This window comes from Acipenser ruthenus, chromosome 20 (genome assembly GCF_902713425.1).
Source record: "Acipenser ruthenus chromosome 20, fAciRut3.2 maternal haplotype, whole genome shotgun sequence".
NCBI lineage: Eukaryota > Metazoa > Chordata > Actinopteri > Acipenseriformes > Acipenseridae > Acipenser > Acipenser ruthenus.
Genome location: NC_081208.1, coordinates 23,131,635 through 23,154,997, shown reverse-complemented (window position 1 = coordinate 23,154,997; position 23,363 = coordinate 23,131,635). Strand labels below are relative to the sequence as shown.

Below are 23,363 nucleotides of genomic sequence, written 5' to 3'. Positions count from 1 at the left end.
ACACTCGCTAAATAAGAGGCCACTTCTCGCTGTGCTTTGCTTGCTCAGACATGGAGACAGATGGTGGTGAGTTTGTACAGGGAGCGTTCTGCTCTGTGGCTCAAGTGCTTTGAAACTGCACTTTGTAGTTTCCAGTTGGAGCCGATGCCCGTAGAAATCCAGAGTGTGGAGCTTTGTACACACAGTTAATACCCCAGACCTGAGATTCCAGAACTCCTGTTAGTTTACATGAAGAACTTCACTGTACTTGTTTTAATAATCACATTCAGAAAGGAAGTTTAAACAATGTGGTTGTGCTAATGTTCTTGTTGTTGCATTGTATTAACCACCTGGCATTCACCAGGTGATAATGACATGTAGTATGTGTTTACATTTTCTAATGGCATTTTTTCGATGCCTTGTTAACTATAATCTTCCACTGGTGCACCATACTGTACCTTGTAAGAAAGCAGACCTTTTAGATTGGTATACATTTCCCAATAGCATGTTTAGTTATAAAATAAAATGCAAATAAAATAAAAAGAATTGACTTTTTTTTTTTACCACATTTTTATTTTCAGCTATCATATCTACACTTTTATTGTGCTATGTTCTAATATAAAAGAGCACCACAAGCACTACTGAATAGACCTATGCACAAAACTCTCTATACATCTTTACATTATTACAATCTTGCTACTCCTTTAGAGGAAAATGTGTTTGGTTTCCTAACCAGGTTCTCAAAGAGCTACAGTAATATACTGGCCCGGCACACGGTGGTTCATTGTGTACTTGGTGAACTGCTTGTGCTGATACAGCAAAGGGGTCTTTTGTTTGGTCCCTGAAACCTGCATGGGGTTGGAGACGGGAGCTCAGTTATTACTGAGCAGCAGACGGAGCGGACAAACCAACTGCAGGACCTGCCAGCTAGAGGGAGTGCTGAGCGTAAAGGGCTGGAATTCCCCAGGACAGGTGGCACAGAGATGGTGGGGTTGCTGGCTAAGCATCTTGGCATGAGGTCATAGGCACCCTGGTGCCAGAACAAGAGGAACATTGCTGCTCAGCATTCTGGACAGTACAAAGAAGATGCTTTCCAACAATCAGTGGATACAAAATGGATCAGGGTCTTTAGTGTGAAGCACAAGGATAGTAAAGCTGTATACTGAAACCATATATTATTAGCCTGTGTGTAATAAATGTCCTTATGTGTGCAGATATTTTTAAATGCCTAAAGGGTTGCCAATGATACTCTATACAGTACAACTTCAAAACATACTACTTTTTAAAACGATTTATTTTAAATATTTAAACTATAAAAGCAAACTGTTTAAGGTTTTAATTCTCGGCAGTACTGTACTACATGTAGTATAGTCTCGCATATTCAGTAGTGCAATATTATTAATGCTTTCAAGTAAACTGAGAAAAAGAGATGTTATTGGTTTGCTTTTTTTATTGACGTTTTCTGAAATGTTGGAGGAAATAGAATAGAAACTGTAGGCCCAGGTAGTTTGTACATACTCTGGAAGGGAATAAATGGCCCATTCAAAGGAACAGGTATAGCACTCTTTTCAAGGGCCCTGCCTCAGCGCTGAAGCAGGCTGTCTTGGTTTTTTATCACAGGTGGGAGTGCAGATTCTGTTGCGCTAAGCTGCAGCCGGGCCTGTGTGCCAGTGCACTGCTGTGCCTTCCAAAGGTACCAGCCATCTGTACTGATGAGAAAAAGCCTTGAGGAGGATAAATAGGCGAGTAGCACTTTTATTGGATTGTAGTTCAGGAGCAGCCACTTTTAGGCTTGGCATGGTGCTAATGACAGGCTTCTGTTCAAGTGCGAATCCTCCCTCTGAGCAGAAACCATCCCAGATGTATCTGACACATTTCAAACTTCCCCCTCAAAAACAAATATGCAACAGGATTCTTCTGTGAGACAGCAACACCACTACCAATCCCTTATTTCTATAGCAGCCTTTATCAAAATCACTGAATATGGGCCCTGTCAAAATGAAATGTCTGAATCTTGATACTTCTAATATCCTTTGGAAGTGAATTCCAGAGCAACAACATGCTCAGAAAGGAGGTATGGAAGGTGTGGACACACAGCTTCGGCAGAAGACCATTTTAATATATAGTAAAACCTCTATTATCCAAAAAAAATAAAAAATGATTTGATAATCTAATTTTTACTATGCAAGTATTAGTATAACATTTCCACTAAAAAAAAAAAAAAACACCTCCTAAAATAATGTCACTGTTTACTGTACCTTTAAATATATATAGATGTATATTTGAGACAGTACCACATGTTAATAGGATCTGCTGGTTAGTTGAGAACTTGAGCTGGTTGAGTTTTAAGGAGGCTATATGTTGGTGTTGGTTGATAGGTTTCCTTTAAAAAATTAGATGCAACATCTTGTTTATAGGGGGGTTCTGGGACATTGTTCATCTTTAGTGGTTTGATGGTCCCAGTTTACCACACACTGAATTGGGTCATACAGTTTATGAATCTCTGTCTAGGCTGTCCTTGGACTGAAGGGATGGGTGTTGTTTTTTTTTCTTCTAGTAAAAAGTAAGATTTGCATATTATTGTCTCTGCATTGTGCTTGACTGTAGCCAATGCTATCCCTTACCCTTAATGATATCTACATTTGGTGAGTTTAAAGGCAGTATGTGGGTCTCAAAAAATGTCAGTGACAGCATCATTATTGCTTAGTAAAGCCTATATATTGAAAGTAATCCCAGAAGATTAATACCAATAATACAAACAATATGATACTATTATTGACAACATAATAATATTTCAAATATTCAAATATTCAAATATATGTTAATTTACAGCCAATTCTCCCCCACATATTTGTTTTGTTTGTCCCTCTCGTGCATCCTATTACTAAAATGTAACTACATGTACAAGCACTTCATTTAAAAAAAGGAGAAAACCAACCCCCAGCCCCTGCCGGTCAATGTCTGGTTGAGCAGAGTGTGCATGTGCTATGTTTTCTGACCGCTAGTGGACGGCTGTCCTTCTGATCTCTGAGGAAGAGGATTCCCCCTCCAGCGAGGGACATTGAGATGCAGAACCCGTCTGCACTCCCCTCTGAGTTCAAGGCCCCCCTCTACCAGGCGTATTCATTGATTTGAAGGGAGCAGGGGTCAGGGTGCTTTCATGTGCCGAGCCACCTTGGCTGTTCCTTTCTGAAGATATATCTGAAGATGTATTTTTTTCCCCAGTTTAAATGCAAAATAAATAGGTTGACATTTCATCCAAACAATTTTTAATGGAAGAGAAAGGTGTTTTTTTTTTTTGTTTGTTTGTTTCAGGACACTGATTTAATGGAATTAGCTTTGCTTCAAAATAATTGTCAACCTTTGGTGACCCTACTACATACTGAGAATAGGACTGTATCTAGTTCAATATGTAACCCTTATAAAAAAACATGGTCTTATTTTAATTAAAACAGGCCTACAGTCCTGCTCTTAATAATTACTGGACAGGAGACACTAACTGCATTAAAAGCAGTTTTTTTTCATTTTGCTTTTACTCTCATGAGCTTTTCAAACATCTAGGGGTTTCTCTGCTATCTCACGTTGAGTGTTCTGAGAGATAAACGCTGCTCTTATGTTTTATAATTTTGTTGATTTTTTATTTTCTACTTTTATTACACTGCATACTACCAACATGACAACCAAGCAACCAAGAAAACAGAAACCATTTTAAATGCAGCATTAATGATGCTGTATCTCAAAACTTAAACCCTTGTAGTTTTTGAAAAATGGTTGAAAGCATAATATTTTAGTACCATTGCATATTCAGAATGGTTTAGTAAACTCGCTCTTTCATATACAGTACATTCTTGCTTACCATAAACGTTGTTCAGCACATTTAAATATTAAGGCCAGCCATGAAGTCACTCAGGGATTCCACTGTTCAGAGTAAAGTGCAACAAGGATAACTGACAACAGTTTGCTTTTAATAGTTTAAATATTTCATAGAAATTATTTTTTAAAAAGTATAAGCTATCTGCTTTAAGTTGCAACATCAATACTTGTATAAAATCCCCATCCTACATAGCAGAAGCACATCCCTTGTCTTTCGAAGTTCATTACTTATTCATTCGGAGTGCTGCAGTTTTTGAGTCTTTCTGACATTTGTTTTCACTTAATATTTTTTTTCCAAGGTATGCTTCTGTGATGTGTTACAGGCAGTGTGAGATATTTGGTGGAAGAACTTGAAATGAATTCCACCTCTTTTATAAGAATACTATAAAAAGAGTCACGGTCACTGTGGTGTGGTGGTCCAATTGGAATCCCAGGCTGTCCGCTTTGAAGCCACTTCATGCCATCACTCCCCTTGCAGTTGGTTTTGAATCACAATGGTAATAATAACTCCAACATTCATAACATAATGACCCCCGGCAATAGAGAATAATTGGAATTTAATAAAATGAAAAGGGCGCTGTAGCAGTTTGGAAGCTGTGTCTGATGATGGTTTGCAATTAAAGCGATTATGTCTGTAAAGTCAAGCTGTCTGACTCCTTGCATATATAATTTGATGGCACTTCATGGCATAAGGTTGTTGTGTGTGTTTTTCTTCTTGTGTACGCTCTAAAAGATAAAGAATAAACCCTTGGCTAATTAATACTCAGGAACAGATTCAAAGGCATTAATATGCTCACGCTTTCAGTGAGAACAGCAACGTAGGAAGGAAATTAATTACAGAGGGGAGACATTGTTTTACTTTTGCATGTGTCACAGCTTACGTTAAAAGTAGAGTTTGGTGTCAGCCACAGGGTAGAATGTAAGATGTTAGGATCCTGAACTGTTTGAAACAAGATTTAATAGAATGTGAACGTGCCAATTTGTTGTTGCTCAGATCCAAGGCAGTTTTAGATGATAAAAATATATATATATATGAAGTGCCAGTTACAAAGTGATTTAAATGAGGAGACTAATTCACTATTGCCATGGTTGCAGAGGGGGTAGAAATTATAGTTGCACACTCCTAGTGGTCATTTCCAGAACCACCACAGATTTTAGCCCATTGTTGTTAATAAGCCTGGAAAATAATAATTGAAGATAAAAACAGCACTAATAATACAAAGTACACATATTAGGATATTAAACAGGTACAAAATGACATATTCCCCAGTCTCTAAGGGATGGCTCTTGAGCCATATATGACTCATTGAGCTCATTAAGCAAAGCGGTGGTTCTGGCAGGGAACTTCCTTTAACCTTACATCAAATCACGTAAATATCAAGAATATTTTAGGCGCTTCCAATACCAGATCAAATTGCCAATCGAATAGCTAGTGTCTTATTTGTCCTTTGCTAAATTATAAGTCCAATCCATCAAGTCCCTGCTTGTGTGCCAGAGTTCGCCTCCTCCTCCCCAGCCACCTGCTTTTTGGCTTCATCTAACATGGAGGGGAGCTATCCTGCACAACTGCCCATGGCTTCCCTACAGACAGCCTCTCCACTTATCTACCAGCTAATTTATAGGCAGGGGTATCTTGAAAGACAGGGCCAAAGAATGTAGTAAAGTATGTTTAATGTAGTAGTGTTGTCTCGTCTGTGTTTTAATAAATAATATATCACATGAGTTTCCTGACAAAGAGTATGGCTCTTTGGATTTGATGAGGTGAAATATCCTATTAAAGGCTGTTAATTAGTTAGAGAACAGACTGCAGGAAAATGTAATCTTTGGAAGATGAAAGTACAGTAAAAATTTAACACAGATTATGTGTTAAAACGCATGTTTAATGAGCACACATACAGAATCTGTTTCTTAGTGTACACTGGTTAAATCTCTTTTATTTTTCAATTTAGTTGCTGCTATTTAGTCGGCTTTTTAGTTTTAGCAAACTATACTTTTATATTTTTTTTCATGTGGCCTACTGTACCCAAAACTTTGTCAAGCTGTGTGATACAGGATCCCAATGATTCAGCATCAACAACATTGCTTGATAACCCATTCCATCCATATTTACCACACTCTGTGTCTCCTACCCTCTTTCCTAAATCTGCCTCCACTTAATTTCCAACTGTGTCCTCTGGTCCTATTTGGGTTTAATATAGAGTTAAAAGCCTATATTTGCTAGAATTTAGATATACGTGGTGGCATGGTGCTATTGTGATATGATGGAATTCTAGTGTGTATCATTGAGATAACGACATTGATACATCTGAATATGACAACTGTCATATATCATATCATTGTAGCTGCCCTTGTGCTACCATTGCCTCTTTGTAGAGAACCATTGCATTGCCATTGAATATCATTTGGTAAGGGCAAATGATAATGCAGTCTTAACAGGACTTTGTGTACACTTTTTTTTACTCCTTTCCTCCTTTGTCATTCTTTTTATTCATTTAATTTACATAACCTCTTTCGTTTCGCCACATATTGACATGTTTAGGCTCATGTTTATTAAATGTACTTGTCATGTTAGCCCAGATCTTTTCCTCCAGTATTTTTTCCACTTCGTAGGGGGCTTAAAGACTATAATGTTGCTGTCATTCTTTATAAACCGGTGTCACTTTGAACGCGGTCCCTTGTCCTTTCCAATCGCCATCCTTTTACTGTGGCTGTGCTGGAATTCCTAGTGCTCTCGCTCTGTGGTCCCCCTTGAATTGAAAATGAAGTGACTCGATAATGAGTTTCACTCAGTGACTGTTCCTGACCCTGCAGGCAACAGCCGGTAAAAAAAGTTTTCATTCCCTCTTTTTTAAAACTGGTCGCTAGTGCCAATATTAGTGTTAGGATTGCCTCTGTAACATTAAGCCAAGCTAGTAGTCAGCCTGTTCAATGACACTTGGTTAGAACTAATCTTATTTAACCATACCATTTAACAGAAGAAAATAGCATCTTACAAAGTAGTATACAATTAGTACTTCAAATTTGAGTTTTATTATTATTATGAATGATAACTATTTAGTGTCCAGAGCTACATATAGGGGCACTTAAAAATGTGTATGAAAAAATATGTGCTTTTCACATTTTATTTTTAACATATTAACCGTCTTGAAACCCAGCAGTTGTTAGAGTAAGGTTTTTAAGCCTGTTACTACAAAAGTCATTCAATATTAGGTAATATGTGGCTTAAATGAAGATGTCGATTTTAAATAGCCGTAGTTAACCATGCACATGTAGCAACATGGTCTTGAAATATTTATACAGTCCTTTTATCCCTCAGCATAGCTTTCCTCTAAATGAATAATATTTCAATACATTTACTGGTGCCCAAATTCTTTATTAATACAGCCCCTTTATTAATGCTTAAAAACACCAGTGATTTGTATGCTACCAAAATATTCTTACCAGCACTATCTCAATACTTTGAAACAAGAATTGATCACCAGAATGAGGCAATATAAATATGTTTTCCTTGCTGTTTAACTAAAACCTCAGTCCTCCTTTGACAGCTACAACATTAGCTAGCTTCCTCACAGTTGTTTACTGTGGCTGCGTTGAACTACCTATATTCCATAAATAAGCACCCTAATTCTACCTTGACACTGGAGAAACACACAGATGAAGCTTAATGCACATTCTGTAGCACTCCACTGTAGCTGCTATTCACCATGCACTGAAGAGCCGTTTTGATAGCAGATGCCTTTCTGGGCTCGCATCCCAGGAATCTGACTGAGAGAGGCTAATGGCTGACTCCACACGCCCTTTGACCCCAGGGGGAGATACAAGTCGTCTTCTGTTTCTCCTCAGACTGATTATGGGGTCAGGGCAGCTCTCACAGTCTCACTCTCAGTGATAAAAACGTGTTCTTTGCCTTCAACACAATAGATCTGTCAAAAGGTTGGCATTGGAGAAGGAGAAAGAGGACATTCATTCCAAAAAAAGGAATGGCTTTCATCAGCAAAACATTCTCCCTTTCTCTTCATGGTTTCCTTTTCTTTTTGGTTAATTCATGACCACCAGTGTTTATTTCACGGAAGGAAAAAGGACTTGAAATGCAGTCTTTTGTTTTTATTTCCCAGTATTGAATGAAAGGGGGGTAAGCAATACATAGATCCAGTGGTTGCTTCATCTTTTGAAGGTTGCCAAGATTGTTGCCAAGATAGGGCAGCAGTGTGGAGTAGTGGTCAGGGCTCTGGACTCTTGACTGGAGGGTTGTGGGTTCAATCCCCAGTAGGGGACACTGCTGCTGTACCCTTGAGCAAGGTACTTTACCTAGATTGCTCCAGTAAACACCCAACTGTATAAATGGGTAATTGTATGTAATGTGAAATAATGTATAATGTGATATCTTGTAACAATTGTAAGTCGCCCTGGATAAGGGCGTCTGCTAAGAAAAAAATAATAATAATAATAAATAATTGTTAATTGTGATAGAATTAGCCTAGGCCCAGAAGAAACACAAGCACTGACCTGTTTAGCAGAGTGATATATGATGCGTGCATAAATGGATGTGTTGCTGCGTGTATATATGATAAATGCTGAATATATATAACGAGGGCTACTCATACTTTTGTCTGTATAAAATGTTTATACCAAATGGACATTTATGTGCATATTGAGTCTTGACGTCTATGCCATGTTTAACTTTTTTATTGGAACATAATTATGTAATTGGTGTTGAATTCTGTTTCTGGCTGTTCTCTTAGGTAAACTTTGCAGCTTGTGTGCGTCCTCTGTATTTGACCACAATGCGATCTCTTTGGGATCATGCAGAAAGTAAAATCTGTTGTGGCTAAAAATGTCAATTTAAGGTGCCACTGTTTACCTTTGATTTTAATAATTTCTGTAGCAAAACTGTCACTGTTATTGCTATTATTGTACACTGATTCAGTGACATACTTTGCTTCAAGGGGATAACAAATCCTAATTCTCCACACATTTCTATAGCGGAACAACAATATAATACATTACATTTTCCATTATATTTCCCTGTGTCTTGGTTGGAATCCAACTTCAGATCCACTGCACAGCAGGCATCCCCGACTTGTGGCCCCAGAGCTAGAACCGGCCCTGCAGGCTGCAAGCAGCTCCCCTCGGCAGCCCTAATTAAAAACGCTGGTGAGACGCGCTTCAGCAGTTTTCAGCAGGATAACCTTCACTTCCTTAGGAGATTTCACCTCTAACATCTGCTGTTTATGGGCCCTCTCTCCAGCAAGCCAGTCCCTCATTAGTCCTGTTTCGCCTCAAGGTTTTGGAAAGGTTGGAGATCATCAGGGCTGTAGTGATGAGCTCTTTAGTTAGATGTTGATTTCGCTGGAAGTCGTGGTGTATCTTTAATCGCACAAGAGACATTACTGACTGAGTGAAACAGGTCCAGTTAATTTAAATTGCTCCCAGTCAGACCGGGCTGGTGAGAGCAAACTCCATCTCCCACTTTGATTCAGCATTTTCCAGAGTGTAACATGTAATGGGATGGGACTCAGCTGAACTGTACATTTAGAAAGGCAGCATTCAGACTGACAAGAGGCAAACAGGCATATTCCTCTCTAGTTATTTGCTCACAGAATGAATGGAAACTAATTTTAGGGATAGCAAAGCATAAACCACTGAGAAAGTTGGACCTTGGAAAAGAGCAGTTATTATTCAGGTCTTTTCTGTTCTAGGAAAGAGAAATTGTCATTAGGTAAAATAAAACAAATACCAAAGCACCTCTTCTGATTGGTTTAAACCAGTAAATAGGTTGCCTCAAATTGCATTGTATTTTATTTTACTTTTGCTGTTCCCTTATTGCAATTACTGAAATATTGATTTTTTTTCCTACCTTTTTATATATCCATAACATGCTTTTTCCTGAGCTCCTGAGTTGATCTTAAGTTCTGGCTGAGACGTATGTAACCTAAATTGAACTTATATTTGCTGTATTTGTTGGAACCTCTTTGGGGGAAAGAAAGTTACTGTTAAGCCTTGTTGGAAAATAATTAGAGATATTAGGCAAGTTCCCACAGGAAATAAAACATGAATTTGAAATTATTTTTTTTTTTGTTTTATTTTTTTTTAGAGCCCGTAAGTATTAATATAAATCATAACGTTGACAGATCTGCAATTGAGGTTTGAAGACATAAAACAAATCTTCAAAAATGTTATGTCAGCCTAAACAGAAATTATTCCTATATATCAGTTATGTGTATGTGTGTGGCTCTGAATTGTCTGGCCAAATCACCTTTGTTGTATTGAATTATAGTTTTAAGATAAATGTTTAAAATGTAAATCCATATTTGTGTTCACATTTCTATAGGTGTGTCACACTGACAAAGAATTTAACAGAAACGTTTGTCCGCTTTGTATAGCCTTCCCTCAGAAGGATAAACAACTTGTTCCACAGCCCCTGTAGCACTGATTTGAGATAATCTAACCTTAGGTACGGTAGTTGAAGATTAATGCTAATAGGCATCTGTGAAACCATCAGTGAGTGTTTGAAGCTATGCTAGTTTTCTGCTTGACAAAAAGGTGAAAGAGGTAAGCAATAGGAAGAAAATAAAACACTGTACAAGGACATGGCTGTGAAATCATCGTAGAAAAGTGCCTTCATCAAGGGACCATGTACAGTAGCAACTCTATAGGGAGACTGAAGGCACTTTCACACTCAGTTACCACAGATAGAGTGCAATAATGGATGTTTTAATCAGACCACCAATTTGTTGGTACTGTTCTTCTTGTTTAAATCCAGCGCCGTGTTGGAAAAATGTCGACAGTTATCGTCAAAACGATAAGAACTGCTTCAAGTGTGGAGGGCACCAGTGTTGACATCTGATGCCAGAGTATAAATGCATTAAATGAGGGTGTCGCTGTCAGTCAGTGAATAACCAAAGGCTTGTACTCTTATCAGCATGATTGGGCTTGAGACCTGGTGGTGGTGGTGGTGTGGGTAGTGTAGGCCACCTGATATGTTAAAAGAAAACCATGTATAGCTATTGTCATCTCTCCCGTGCACTTTAATATATTGCGCTGTGGCGGAGGAGGAAGGAATCTCTGAGGAAATACGAGACAGAGAGAGAGCGACAGTGGAGCGAGAGGCACTGAGAATGTTTTATTTAAAGTGTGCCCTTTGTCCCAGGCTCAGTGTTCAACGATATGTCAGTAGCTTCAGGGGAGTGTACGGCTAGGAATTTAGAGGTGTCAGGCAGTCTGTCTGGGGCAGGCACAGTTCGGTGGAGTATTGTTTAAGCTTCGTATACAAGTAGGATGAGAAGAGAAAAAAAAATGGCATTGTTGTTATCCGGGTCTGCAGAAAATGTTGCGCTCGCTCTTGAGGAATGAAAAGAGGCTCCAATTAGACGCTTTGGTTCAGCAAACTTGATGCAAGGCACTTGAACTGTCACTGTGGAACCTTAATTAGTAGCTGAGGGTGAGAGGTCAGCCACAACTCAGCAGCTCCTGACAAGGCTGCCATCAAGTGTGAAGAGGAGGGTTCAGGGGGAACAGAGAGGAGGAGGAGGGAGGTAAAACAAAAAGCAACAAAAAAAACTAAAGAGAAAGAAAACCACACACACACATCACAGACACCTCCCTAATTCGGGACAAATCCTGTGAAGCGAAATGCATTAAGCGCATGCAAGGGTTTTGCTGCTGTGTGTGGTAATACTGCATCTCACAGAGCTAATGAATTTGGTTTCTCCCTCATCTACCGGTTGCCTACTATAGGTTAAGCCAGCCTAAAACCCAGAGGGATTAATAGTAAAGGAAAGAAGAGGGGGGAGAAAAAGAGTTGTGCTTGACTGAAAGCAAACATTGGAAGTTAAGCTATCAAGCTCTGTGGGAGGCCTGGATTAGACGCTCCAAAGAGACCCACGCGGCGGGCAGAAGTACTTTGATTACTGGAATAAGTGGCAATGCCAAGGTCTGATTCATAGACCCATTGTGTGTGTACCGGTGTGGACAGGACAATATGATAGAGATGAAGGTCTGGTCATCATTGCTTCAAAGTCTCAGTAAGTAAAGAAAAATGTCACATTTACTGATTTTATTTTTTATCTGTGAAAAAAAGCCTTTTTCTGTATGTTGCTCCTGTTTTGTATAGTGAAATAACTTGAGCCTGGTACCAAATTCAAAAGAAAGCAAATAAAATATAAATCTTTTATTCTGCTGGGCCAATATTGCGTAACACATTGTGCACCATCCCATGAGAAAAGAAATAGATAATTTGCCCATACTTATATTTTATATGAAGCATAAAAACATACTACAGTAGTGAATTTGTTATCAACAACAGCCGTTTTTGTTACAGCCGTCACAAAAGATAAGCTGGTGTTGAAAAAAAAATAAGAAAGTGGTTTGGTTTAAAATGCATGTGTTATGCATTGAACATTAAAGTTCTGTCTAGATGAATAATACTTTTCCACAAATCCACTGTACTATATTTGTGAGTAGCTGCAAGAGTTTGAAAAATGTACTTCCTTGACATGCAACCAGCAACCATTATGGTTATTAATTTATAAATAAAACTTCCCCTGAAAGCAGTTCACCTGTTACAATTAAACTGAATCAGCTTTCAGAATTGGATGGCATCACATTTTGCCTGTGCTATCTAAGTTCAGACTTGCATTGACTATAAAATGACAAATCCCAGAGCATTTCTTAGTGAAAAAGGGTGTCACCTTAAATCACTTTTATGCACAGATCCACAATGGCGTTTTTTGTCACCACTCCTTTTCCAAGCCCTGATAATTAATGTGCCTTGGTGACAGACCAACAAAAGAGAAAAGCCCCGCCAAATCTAACCTTTGACCCGTCAGGTCTTCACCTCTGACCTTTGCACCTTGCTTAGGGTCATGGTTGAAAACTCTTTAACAAAGGAAAATTTGCAATAATCGCCAATGTTCCTAGATCTCAACACAGATACATATTTCTGCCAGCACCTTGCATGTCCTCTGTAGTAGTTTCACTATCCCTAAGTACTAATATAAAGAGGAAAAAAAGATTTGAACCTTTCCTCTTCTCATAGGTAGGGTGCTGTGGAACTGTTGGTTTTAAGCTCGGGGGAAATGTACAATATAACGTTGTTTTGTGTTTGGAGCTCTGAGTCCCTTGACATGTCTAACACCTTAAAGTTAGTTTTTTTTTTTTTTTACCCAACTTGCAGTGGCTGTGGCCTTTTTACTACTGAGCCAGGAGCCTTATAATCCCTTTACGACAGCAGCAGGAAGAGCTCACAGCAGTTATTATATAGCACCCGCGATATCAAACTCATTTACTGTTGCTCGCTAAATCCAGTTAGCCAGAGCTTGATTTTAGATTGCGTGTGTCAAACACTTTCTGAGAAACGTCGGTAGGGTTCTGTCTGTTTCTTCTCTTCTTAGGTTGAAAGCCTGCTCTTTCTGGCTGGCATACAAATTTCATGCTTAAAAACCCCTGAAGACACAAGAGTAAAAGCTTAATTGAAAGTGCGGCTTCTGCTGTTAGCTCAGTTAGGTTTGTGAGCTAGGGCTGGACCAGAATGCAAAAAAAAAAAAAAAAATGAAGTAGAAAACGTTGATACGCTGATCACTGTAAACATGGTAAAAAAAAAAAAAAAAAATAGGAACAGATCTCGCTTATGCATTCTGTTTTCTTAATATTGTTGTATTTATTACTTTTCATCTGTGGTGTCAACTGTATGGATAAATGTGAACTGTATGTATGTATGTTTATATGTACAGTTGAATGTAAGTACAGGAAAATTAATAAGGAAAAGGTTGTAACCTCAACACAAAATATCCGTTCTCATATTTCTTACCTTAGTAGTGTCAGGGCTTATGTGGACACTCTCTTTATGTTCATCTCATCGCCTGCATTCCATGTTTAGGATATTGGACATATCTGTTATCTACTACTTACACCTTTCCCTATCACCAGTGGTTTCTGACTGGACCTAGACCAATAAGTTGTTGTTTTATGGGACAGTTGATAAGTTGTGGCGTAATATGCCTAAAGTCACATGACACACTTTATGGTTTAGTTTCAATGGTATGCATAACATTGCCTCTTAATAGACCCACTGCTTGTATTTATGTATGCTGTATAGACTTACTATTACATACTTACTACGGTAGAGCTTTCATTAACCCAACTCAGTGTTTAGATACCTGCTATTAACAGTACTCTTATTAGCTGACATATGGTAATACATACATGATTTGTAATGCCTTGTTTCTGGGAGATTTCCTGGTGCAGTAAAGGTGCGTCTGTCTGTCTAATGCTGCTGCACATGTTGGCTCAGGCAGTTGGCAGCTTGCTGAATATGTTGTGCCTATACGGGTGGCGCCACCTGTTTCCTCTCCTGGACAAGCTATGGGACTGATTCCTGGATCCTAATTATTTACCAGCCCATGTGGTAAGCAGTTGACCCTAGGCAAAACCCATATCCGCCAAATGGCAAAGTGAGGCTGCTTGCACCGCTTGGATGGTTTCTACTTCAAACTAGTCTCCCTCTTGGTTGTGTGATGTTGTTTCTTTGCTGCTTAAATCGTCAGAGCTTGGTTTGGCATTTAAAAAAAGCCCTTGTGTTTGATAGCTTAGACGCTGATTGAATCAGCTGCCTTTTTTTTTTTGAGCAATTATGCTGAGTAAATGGCAGTTTATGGAAGCTGGGTGATCTGCGTTAATGTACCAGAGGGACTAGGTTGAGACTGCCCGGATCGTTCTACATCAGACTCAAGGCACCATCAGATCAGATAGATTTTTGGTTACAGGGGTGGGATGCCGAGTCGTAAGCCATTACCGAGGGGGTGGGTTGGTTTGGGGTTGGGGGGGGGGGGGGGCTTTGTGGTGTTACTGAGCTGGCTCACAACTGTTCAAGCAAAGTAGAACGGTTTTTTTTTTAATTATTATTATTTAAAAAATGTCACACACTGGGATAGCTCCATGAAATGTGCAGCACAGCTTGTTTCAATGGTGGATTCCCTGGGGTTAGCAAGCAACAACACACAGTTAAAGTACCGGATTTCATTCACACTATTGATATATAAGTTCACAGGCTGTCTAGAGCTTAAGATCTATTTTTAAATCCATGCAATGGAAAATAAAATTCTCAATTACTCCAAGAAAACTATTCACGACCATATAGGAAAGCCCTTCCTTTTTTTATTTTTCTCTGTGTGGTGAAAACATGGTAAAGCACAGTAAAGTATTTGGAAGAACTGTAGAGTATTCAAACAGTTTATATATCTATATACTAATATCAAAAGCGGCAAGCAAATACACTACACAGCTCACTGTAGTCTGTCAATTGACTCTTGAATAGTGTATAAATATGGTTGTTATGAATGTGCCCTAGGTACTTAAAGAATATATATTTTAAAGTCTCTTTTGGATTTCATAAAGATTGATAGCCATGAAACAGTTTGAAACGATTGTTAGCTTCTTTAACAACCGTCTACTGAAAGCACAGATACTAAAAGCATAAGTCTGTGCTGTTTTCACCAAACTAAATAACAAACTAGCTAAATATACCGTTCAGAAGGTTTAACCTCAAAATGTATTCATATACCATGGTCTTTCTGCTATCAGCTACTGTGGAAGTACAGGAGATAGGAGTATTAAACAGCAGAATGAAAATGTGTTCAAACCAGAGTCTGTAAACAGAAGAGGGATTAGTGCAGTGTGTGGCATCTCAAAATGAGTGTGTTTCGCTTCTGTTCCCAGAGCTGCCGTCAGTTTAATAGAGGAAGGGTGAGGAGAGTGAGGCAGGCCACAGAGAGGTCCTGTCCTCTAACGTGCAGTGGGCCAAAAGGCACAGATTAAGCACTGCTGCCATCAACGTTCTCCTTCCCTGAGAGGATTATCCAGCGTGGGAGCTGAGGGGAGTTTGTGTAAGCTGTTCAGATCGTGAAAAGCTGTAACAGGCTCCGAAGAAAATCATAGCAGGCAACAACAACAAAAAAGAAAGGAACAGTCTTTATTATTCTGTCTGTTGCACTCTGAGGCCTTATTGAAGGTAGTCTGCAGTCTGAAAGCAAGTGTGTTTGACCTATTTATTGGTTTATAAAGCAATACAATTTAATACAAATTATTTTCATATAGCACCCTTCATGCCAAGGCATCTCAGAGCGCTGTACAAAGTTAAAACAAAATAACGTAGCTGATGTATACAATAGACTCCAATTATTTAAAACCACATGAAAACCAATTATTTAAAACCACATAAAAAAAAAATTAGATTTAAAATAGGTAATTATACATATTCCCATTTTGTTCTGTGTTACACATAGGGTTTGAATTTTGAACACCCTTAAAGAGATTTCGGTTTGCTGTAAACCAGCAACTTTTCACCACTTACAAAAAAAAGCCAGAAAAACTATTTAAAAATAAACACAGAAAAGGGAAGTAAATAAGTGGTGAAAAAAAACAGAAGCCCTAATTACCTTCCTTGACCAGTTAGGCTGCCCGTCTTGTGTTATTTTATTATTGTTGTTTCATTAATTTAGATCTATGCAGTCCCAGCATATTACTGCTACAAAAATGAAAATGAAAAGGCTCACACTGGAAGTAGGGGGTGCTTTTTGTGCTTAAATGGCATCCTGAACAACCTTGGATTGTCTGTTTTTATACCAAGTACCTTTTTTTCAGCTGGTCTGGAACATTTCCTTTTCTTTTGCTGCATTTTCACAGTATAGTCACTGTTTCAGCATGCAGCCTGATAGGAATGGTATGTTTTTAGTCACTGAAAGGAGCCAAAAAACCAGGTGGGCTTTTTAACAGTGCAGTCCCTGCAAGCAGGTTCCAAGTTCATGTCAGAATATTGTCACACACTTCAAAAAATGTAAATGGCATAAAAGCGTCCATTGTTGTTCAAATTCCTCATGGTTGACTGCAATATCCTCTCCGCCCCCACTGTGAAGGGGATGCTAAGGAATCGCTTTAATGACCCATTCTTTTCCCAACCATACAAGATATTAAGCCTAATTTGACCTGAATTTAAATCCACATCTTTCCCGTTGTTTTCTCTGAATTGGAGTTGTTTCAGCTGAAGGTTATTAAACTCAGACAAGTGCTGGAATGGCTTTTGTTCTAAACATATTGCCGATAAAAAATGCCCTAGAAAAGCAAGTAACCTGTGGTTTCACATTGGTGCATTTTAAAATATGTATTGCTAGACCTCTCTCAAAATACATTTCCTTTTCCTATAGCTGTCTTAAACAACAATAAAAACAACACTCTTAAATTCAATGATGTAAAATATATTGAAGCAGTTAACACTGTAAAGGCACATAAACTCACATAACATTTGGCTCCCCTTCGAGTACAATAGACTCTGCATTTTACCCATGAAGTATGAAAAACAAGGTGCCAAACTCTCAAATACTTATACACTCGAAACTATTATAGTCTTTTAATATATTTTATCAATAAATCCAGACCATGTAATTAATATCACACACCAACTAGTTTATAATACAATTATTTCCATTACTAGGTGCTACCTCAGGAATAGGTTTACCAAATATCCCAACACTGATAAAATTAAAGGTGCAACACCATAATGATAGATAGTGGATCAAATTCACATTCTTTATTATTCATTATTTAAAAAGAACAAAGTTAAAAACAGAGCAACGTTTTGGCCAGACGGCCTTCATCAGGCTGTATATTAATGCCACAAGAAACAAAAGAAAAATGCAGAGTGAGCAACCTTGTGGTGTTTGCATGCTGTATGAGTGTAAAATAAAAACTTAGTACTATATGCCTATAGCTATACCTTCTGTGATGTGGTTCTTTTAACTGCTCACATAGGCTAGTATTAAAATGGTAAATATGAAAGCATATTTCAGATTCAAGTGATTTGACTCGGTAGTTAAATTGAAAATGAAGACTGCACTGCTGTAAGATTTTTCGAGGTACATTCAAACAAAAAGTGGTAACCCAAAGGCTGCTAATATACTTGGAAAACCTGCGAGAACCACCATACTTTTCCTGCAATTTATAGCCACATAACCATTGGCAAGGTTAGTGCTCTTTATTTCAGTCAGCCTGTACTGCAGCCCCTTATGTTTCCAGCCTCCTTACAAGCAATTGAATGCCTGTTTGAATTATAGGGTGAATCGCTGATGCAGTTTTTACATGCAGAAAAGCAAGGGTTTTATTATCATGGGATTTTTTTTCATCATCTACTTTTTTTGCAGATCTTATTTTTTGAAAGCCCTGTGGTCATTTAGTCTCATCTAAACATGTTGCTTCATGTTATTGCAGAGAGTTAGTTTAGACCTCTGTCCAGTTCTGAATACAAACCAATTTCTTGTGCTATTTCTGATCAGGAAATATTGCTTCTGGATGTAGAGGTAAAATTATGTCTTGAAGTCAAGTGACCACATGGAAATATGTTTTTGAGCCATAAATGGTTGGAAATGCAGTCAATGTCAGTATCTTTACAAATGCTTAAAAACGGTATTGTACAGGATGTTATCCATTCATATAGGAAAAATGCCTTTAAAAAAAATGTGCATGTGCATGTTTTACCCTGGCTGTACAAAAATCAAAGCCAGACAAAAATATTTTTCCACTTGGCATCAATTTGATGAGCTCTTGGAGAAAGAGAAAATACCAATCATATTGTGCCCCAGAGGCGTTATGGAAGCATCAGTGTAAAGCCCAGCATTTAATATGACCCAGTATCTACTTACTACTGAAGGGAAGTGTTTATATCTGTCTTAGCAACAATGGAGTAGTTAACAGGCATTCTGGTTGCCATGACTGCTGGGTCAGGGGTCACTGACCATTCACTTTTTGTTCTTGCTAATCATTGTGGATGTACTCAGTGGTGTTTATGGGCCCCTTGCTGACCTAATGGTCTGGCTTGACCCTGTAGCAGCAATCAGTTAGAGCATGTCCAGACTAACTCTGACCCTCTGACCGCACACAGACACACTGTGTGGTGACCCAGCCAGCACGGCTAATTGTTGAGATGGGACAGCTGAAGTCATTTCTTAACATTTTAATAGACAGTGTGAAGGGAACCTGAACCCTGCCTTCTACAAAAAGGAAATCATTAGACCTGACAAAATACATTTAGCCTTTTTCAGGAAGTAAAAAAGGAGGTGGTCAAAAGGCCTCTTTTTCATGTTTTGCTTGCTTTTCTCTCCTATCTTTCAGCTAATATTTGATTCAAAATAAAAGTCGTTTCATTAAAGGTGTAGTGCCTGGTACAGATTAGAAATCTATTGTACATACCATTGTAATGTAAGACAAAAACAATTTGTCACCACCAGTGGCTGCTTACCTTAAAGTACAGACTGATAAAGTATGAAAAACATTCTTACATGCATCATAAAACAGATATTATTGACAGGCCAGTCTGCTAAATTTCTATAAAAAGCTTTATTTTGTGCCACCTTTATAAATATGTAAAAAAAAAAAAAAAAAAAGAATCTAATGTAGATTTACTGCCTTAAGCCAGTTTTGTAATGAGCAGTGTTGTGTTCCCATAGCTCCTTATCTAGGGTCAGACTTCCCCTTCCTCTGTCTATCACCCCCCTCTCTCCCTCTGCTAAGTGTTGTAGCCTGAGGGGGAAAGAATGCCTGCGCCAGTGTAGAGTCGAAAAACACTGCCCTTAATACCCCATCCTTCAATGCTTATCTCTCTCTAATTTACTGAACATGACTGGCTGCTCTGGTGGATTCACAGCTTGGACCTTGGCTTCTAAATTTCAGCATTAATAATCTCTCCCCTCCCACTCTGTCCTCCAGAAGCCTCTAATTTATCTGCTTTTTCAGTCAGGGTGTGACCTGGTGTCCCTTGTGCCTGCACTAATGCAGCCCTGCGACAATAAATTTGGTCTTGTAATAACATTTCCAGCTGAATTAATTGACCTGCTCCTGACTCCCTCTTGTGATCTCTTCCACCCTTTCGCCAATCGGCAGAAAAAAAACCTAATAAATGGAATAAATCTTCTAAATACCCCCCCCCCCCCCCCCCCCCCCCCCCTCCACCCTGACCCAAGCGGCCTGCTGAGCTCCATCTGATGAGAGAAAATGTGTTGCCGAGTGTAGTCTGGAGGAGACGAGGGTATTGCCTAATCTCTAATCAGCTTTAGAGTGCTGGACAGGCACAGCCCACACGATTTCCTGAACAGACAAGTAACCATGACAGCTCTGCCTGACTTAATCGGTTCTGCATCTCTTTCTAAAGGTGAGTGTATGTCTGTGTGGGGTTGTGAGGGGGGAGTACTTTAAGGGGGAGTTCATATTCTTTCCACTGAAGACTTGCAATACAATAGAAATAGGTTTGTGCTTTCTTCTTCCTCTTGAAATGTTAATAAGATAATTAATTATAAGAAAAGTGGTAGTAGTGGTTGTTGTTTTAGTATCAGTGTTAGTATTTGTATTCTGTCTGGTTCAAGATCATTTGTTTCCAAATCATTACCCTCTCTATGCTTTGTTTTTCAAATCATTATATGGTAATTTATGTATTTATTTATTTATTTATTTATTTGCCGTTTTCCACAAATATGATTTGTATTCCTTGCAGTCAGTGCGGGGTAAGTTGGTTCCCCATTAGCAGCAAGTTAAAAGTCATGGAATAAGTGTATTTTTGCATCTGGGTGACAGTGGTTAAGCAGTGGAGTGTGAAGCTTTTCACCTCAAGGTCAGTGTTTCCATTTCAAGCCCACTTTGATACTACACTGGTATCTTTAGCATCCACGGCATGGTTATAATACTAAACTCTCGAACCCCCTCTCCCTAGATTGAACCACATTGCTAAATACACTGCTAGTATCATACTTGCTCAATGAAATGCCCCATGTTTATACAATACCATGCTTTACCATGATTACCCATGGTTTTTACAATGCTTAATCACATCTTTACATCATTTTTGTTTAGCATTGTAATGATTTGGTGGGGACAAGGTAGCGCCATGGGCTAATTCACTAGCCTCTCATTTGTGGTGGGCTGGGTTTGAATCCAGCTGGGATCACAAGTGAAGTGAGTTTGGTGTTCTCAGTCTAAACTTCTACTGGACATTATTCCACCTCTCAGAAACCACTGTACAATGTCTCCCAGTTGGCAGTCTCTACTTGAGAGGATCAGGCTGAATGGAAGGGTGTGTGTTCAGGTCAAGAGTGAAATGTGCTTGGCCCCCTGCTGGATTCCATGAGCACAGCATGGAGGCACCGTAGTAGCTTGTATTTATGTCAGTCGGTTGTGTGTGACCAGAAATTCTGTATCCAAAAGGAACACAGAGAACGGGGGGGGGATGGATTAGCTATTGACCTCAAAGAGCAGTTCTTGTCCGGTCTGACAAATGGTAAAGATAAATATATGAGAGCTAAGTTATGCAGAGCAGAGCTGACTAATGGGTTAGCCTCCTATCAATGGAAGCCAGACAATCGAGCGCCACATACAATGTCCACAGGTTTTTTTTGTTTTGTTTTGTTTCTTTTTTTGAACTAGCTGGCACAAATTTGCATGTCAGCTTTTTTTTTTTTTTTTTAATTGACACTTTTTGATGCTATCATAAATAGATATACAATATATGCAAAAATGTCCTTAAATCAAAAACGTACCTGGTTGGTTTCAGCATGTTTTGACAAGCTGTTCTGTTCCTAAATTAGACACCAGGTCAGCAACTCATAGGATCCGTGTGTCTATTTAAATTCTGATGAGGATGCGTAGATCTTTGAAAAATGTATCTGATTGTTCTAGTGGTATTGTACCATGTTATGCACAGGAGGTGGGGTTGCCCTTGGATCCAGACTGTGTATATGCTGTGGTAGTGCAACATGGCAGACCTAGTTAAATGGAATTTCATAATTTAGCAGTAGAACAGTAGATGGTAGAATGGTGTTGTCAGTAAAAACAGTTCCTGTGATGTGATGTTGGCCCACAGTATGTGCCTCTTTACGGTTTAAGAACACTGCCCAAGTAGTCCATAAAGTATACTGTTAAGTGACTGCCCAGTTTTTTTTAATTTTCATGTAAGAAAGTCTCACAAAATTACCTATTTAAGTTTAATGGTGCCACTTTCTCAATATAGTGGCATATACTGTGTACGCCAACAGAGCTGAAAATCACAAGTCTGCAGAGAGCAGTGAATTTAGCTAATTAACAAATTGATGTTAAAGTGAATTTATGTTGCTGTAGCTTCCAATGGTCGAGTAGAAGTTGAAAAGGATAATCTAACAGTCGATATAGAGCTTTTCCACAGTTAATGTCTCATTTCAATCCTATCTCTTTCTAGAACACATGTGCCAGTTCCCAGATTGTTTGATTAATGTAATACACTCTGGGATTAAGTGACATAGTCCTGAGATGGTGGGAAAGGATAAACAGCTGATATCTGGCGGCACACCTGAGAACATGCTGATGACTGTGTTTACTTAATTAATTAGCTGTGTGAGAAGCAAGCTTGTGCTTGTGTAAATCTACTGTATGTGGAGTTTGGCAGGCTAGAATAGAGAGAGCTGCAAGACTGGATTTCAAACAAGGCCGCTGTCATTGTTTGAATACAGAAACAAAACAATGGAGTCCATGTACTGTAACACTAACACTGTCTGATCTTTCTGAACCACTGCACGACGAGTAGGACAAGAGAAAGTCAATACCTAACCTGGTCCTCTCTCAGTAACAAAACAAAGATACTTAGGAAATGTCCAGGCAGGGTTTTACATTGCTTACAACACTTTCTTGTGCTTTTATTTATTTATTTTTTGTTACCATGGTGTACCTTTTAGAAAGGAAGTCTCATGATTTGTTTGCAATTATACTAAGGCTGTTAATCTGTTAATATATTAAGCATTCTTTTGTATAAACAGGAATTCAAATATCATACACATTTTCAGTTTTTTTTTTAAAAAAAAGCACTGCTATAAGTATATGACCCAAAACTAATTTCAACATTGAAGAATTTGTGAAAGACTTATTGTCGAAACGTTTGTCATTGAATTTACAAAGTTTATTTTTGTATTTATATAAAAAAGAAGACTTGATTTGGTGTGTATAGTCCATTGTACTAGGTACTGTTGTATCTATTTAAAATGTTGCATTCATTTTCACATACAGTATTCAATTACAGTGGTTTACGATCAAGAATCTATAAATAATGAAACTATGCGGATAAAAAGCCTTTACTTATTGCCGCAATATTAATAGTGTACTATATTCATGGTAGGAGGTGGTGTTTTGCCGCTTGACAGTTAAATCCCAGTGCATTTCCCTGGGACAAATTGCGAACTGGCTGTAGCACTTCTCAATATACCAGCGCTGGTATTTTAAATCTCTTCGTTATGGCAAAGGGGCTTAGTTAGTTAAAAAAATAAATACTGATGTTCACGTTCCTATATTTCTTATTGTGAAGGTACTCAGTAAGCACAAAATCTGATTTCCATGGCTGTGTAGTGCAGGGCCACTGTTTCACAAGAGGGCATCCTTCATCTCGATTAGATTCACTGCCTTGCACATTAAGGACAGATGGATTGCATTTAATGAGCCTGCTAGTGCCATCA

At 38.6% G+C, this 23,363-nt stretch overlaps 1 protein-coding gene across 5 annotated transcripts in view; it reads left to right on the top strand.

The window, feature by feature from the left end:
- The window catches only part of LOC117425144 (genetic suppressor element 1-like), a 239,632-nt gene that overhangs the window by 123,529 nt on the left and 92,740 nt on the right, over positions 1-23,363 (top strand). The window contains exon 1 of one of the 5 annotated variants that reach the window (XM_058993697.1): positions 11,407-11,876. The exons of the other annotated variants lie outside the window; for them this stretch is intronic. Coding sequence (XP_058849680.1) covers positions 11,834-11,876 — 43 coding nt within the window. The 5' untranslated portion in view covers positions 11,407-11,833. Of the gene's footprint in view, positions 1-11,406; positions 11,877-23,363 lie in introns of those variants that run through there. 5 annotated transcript variants of the gene reach the window in all.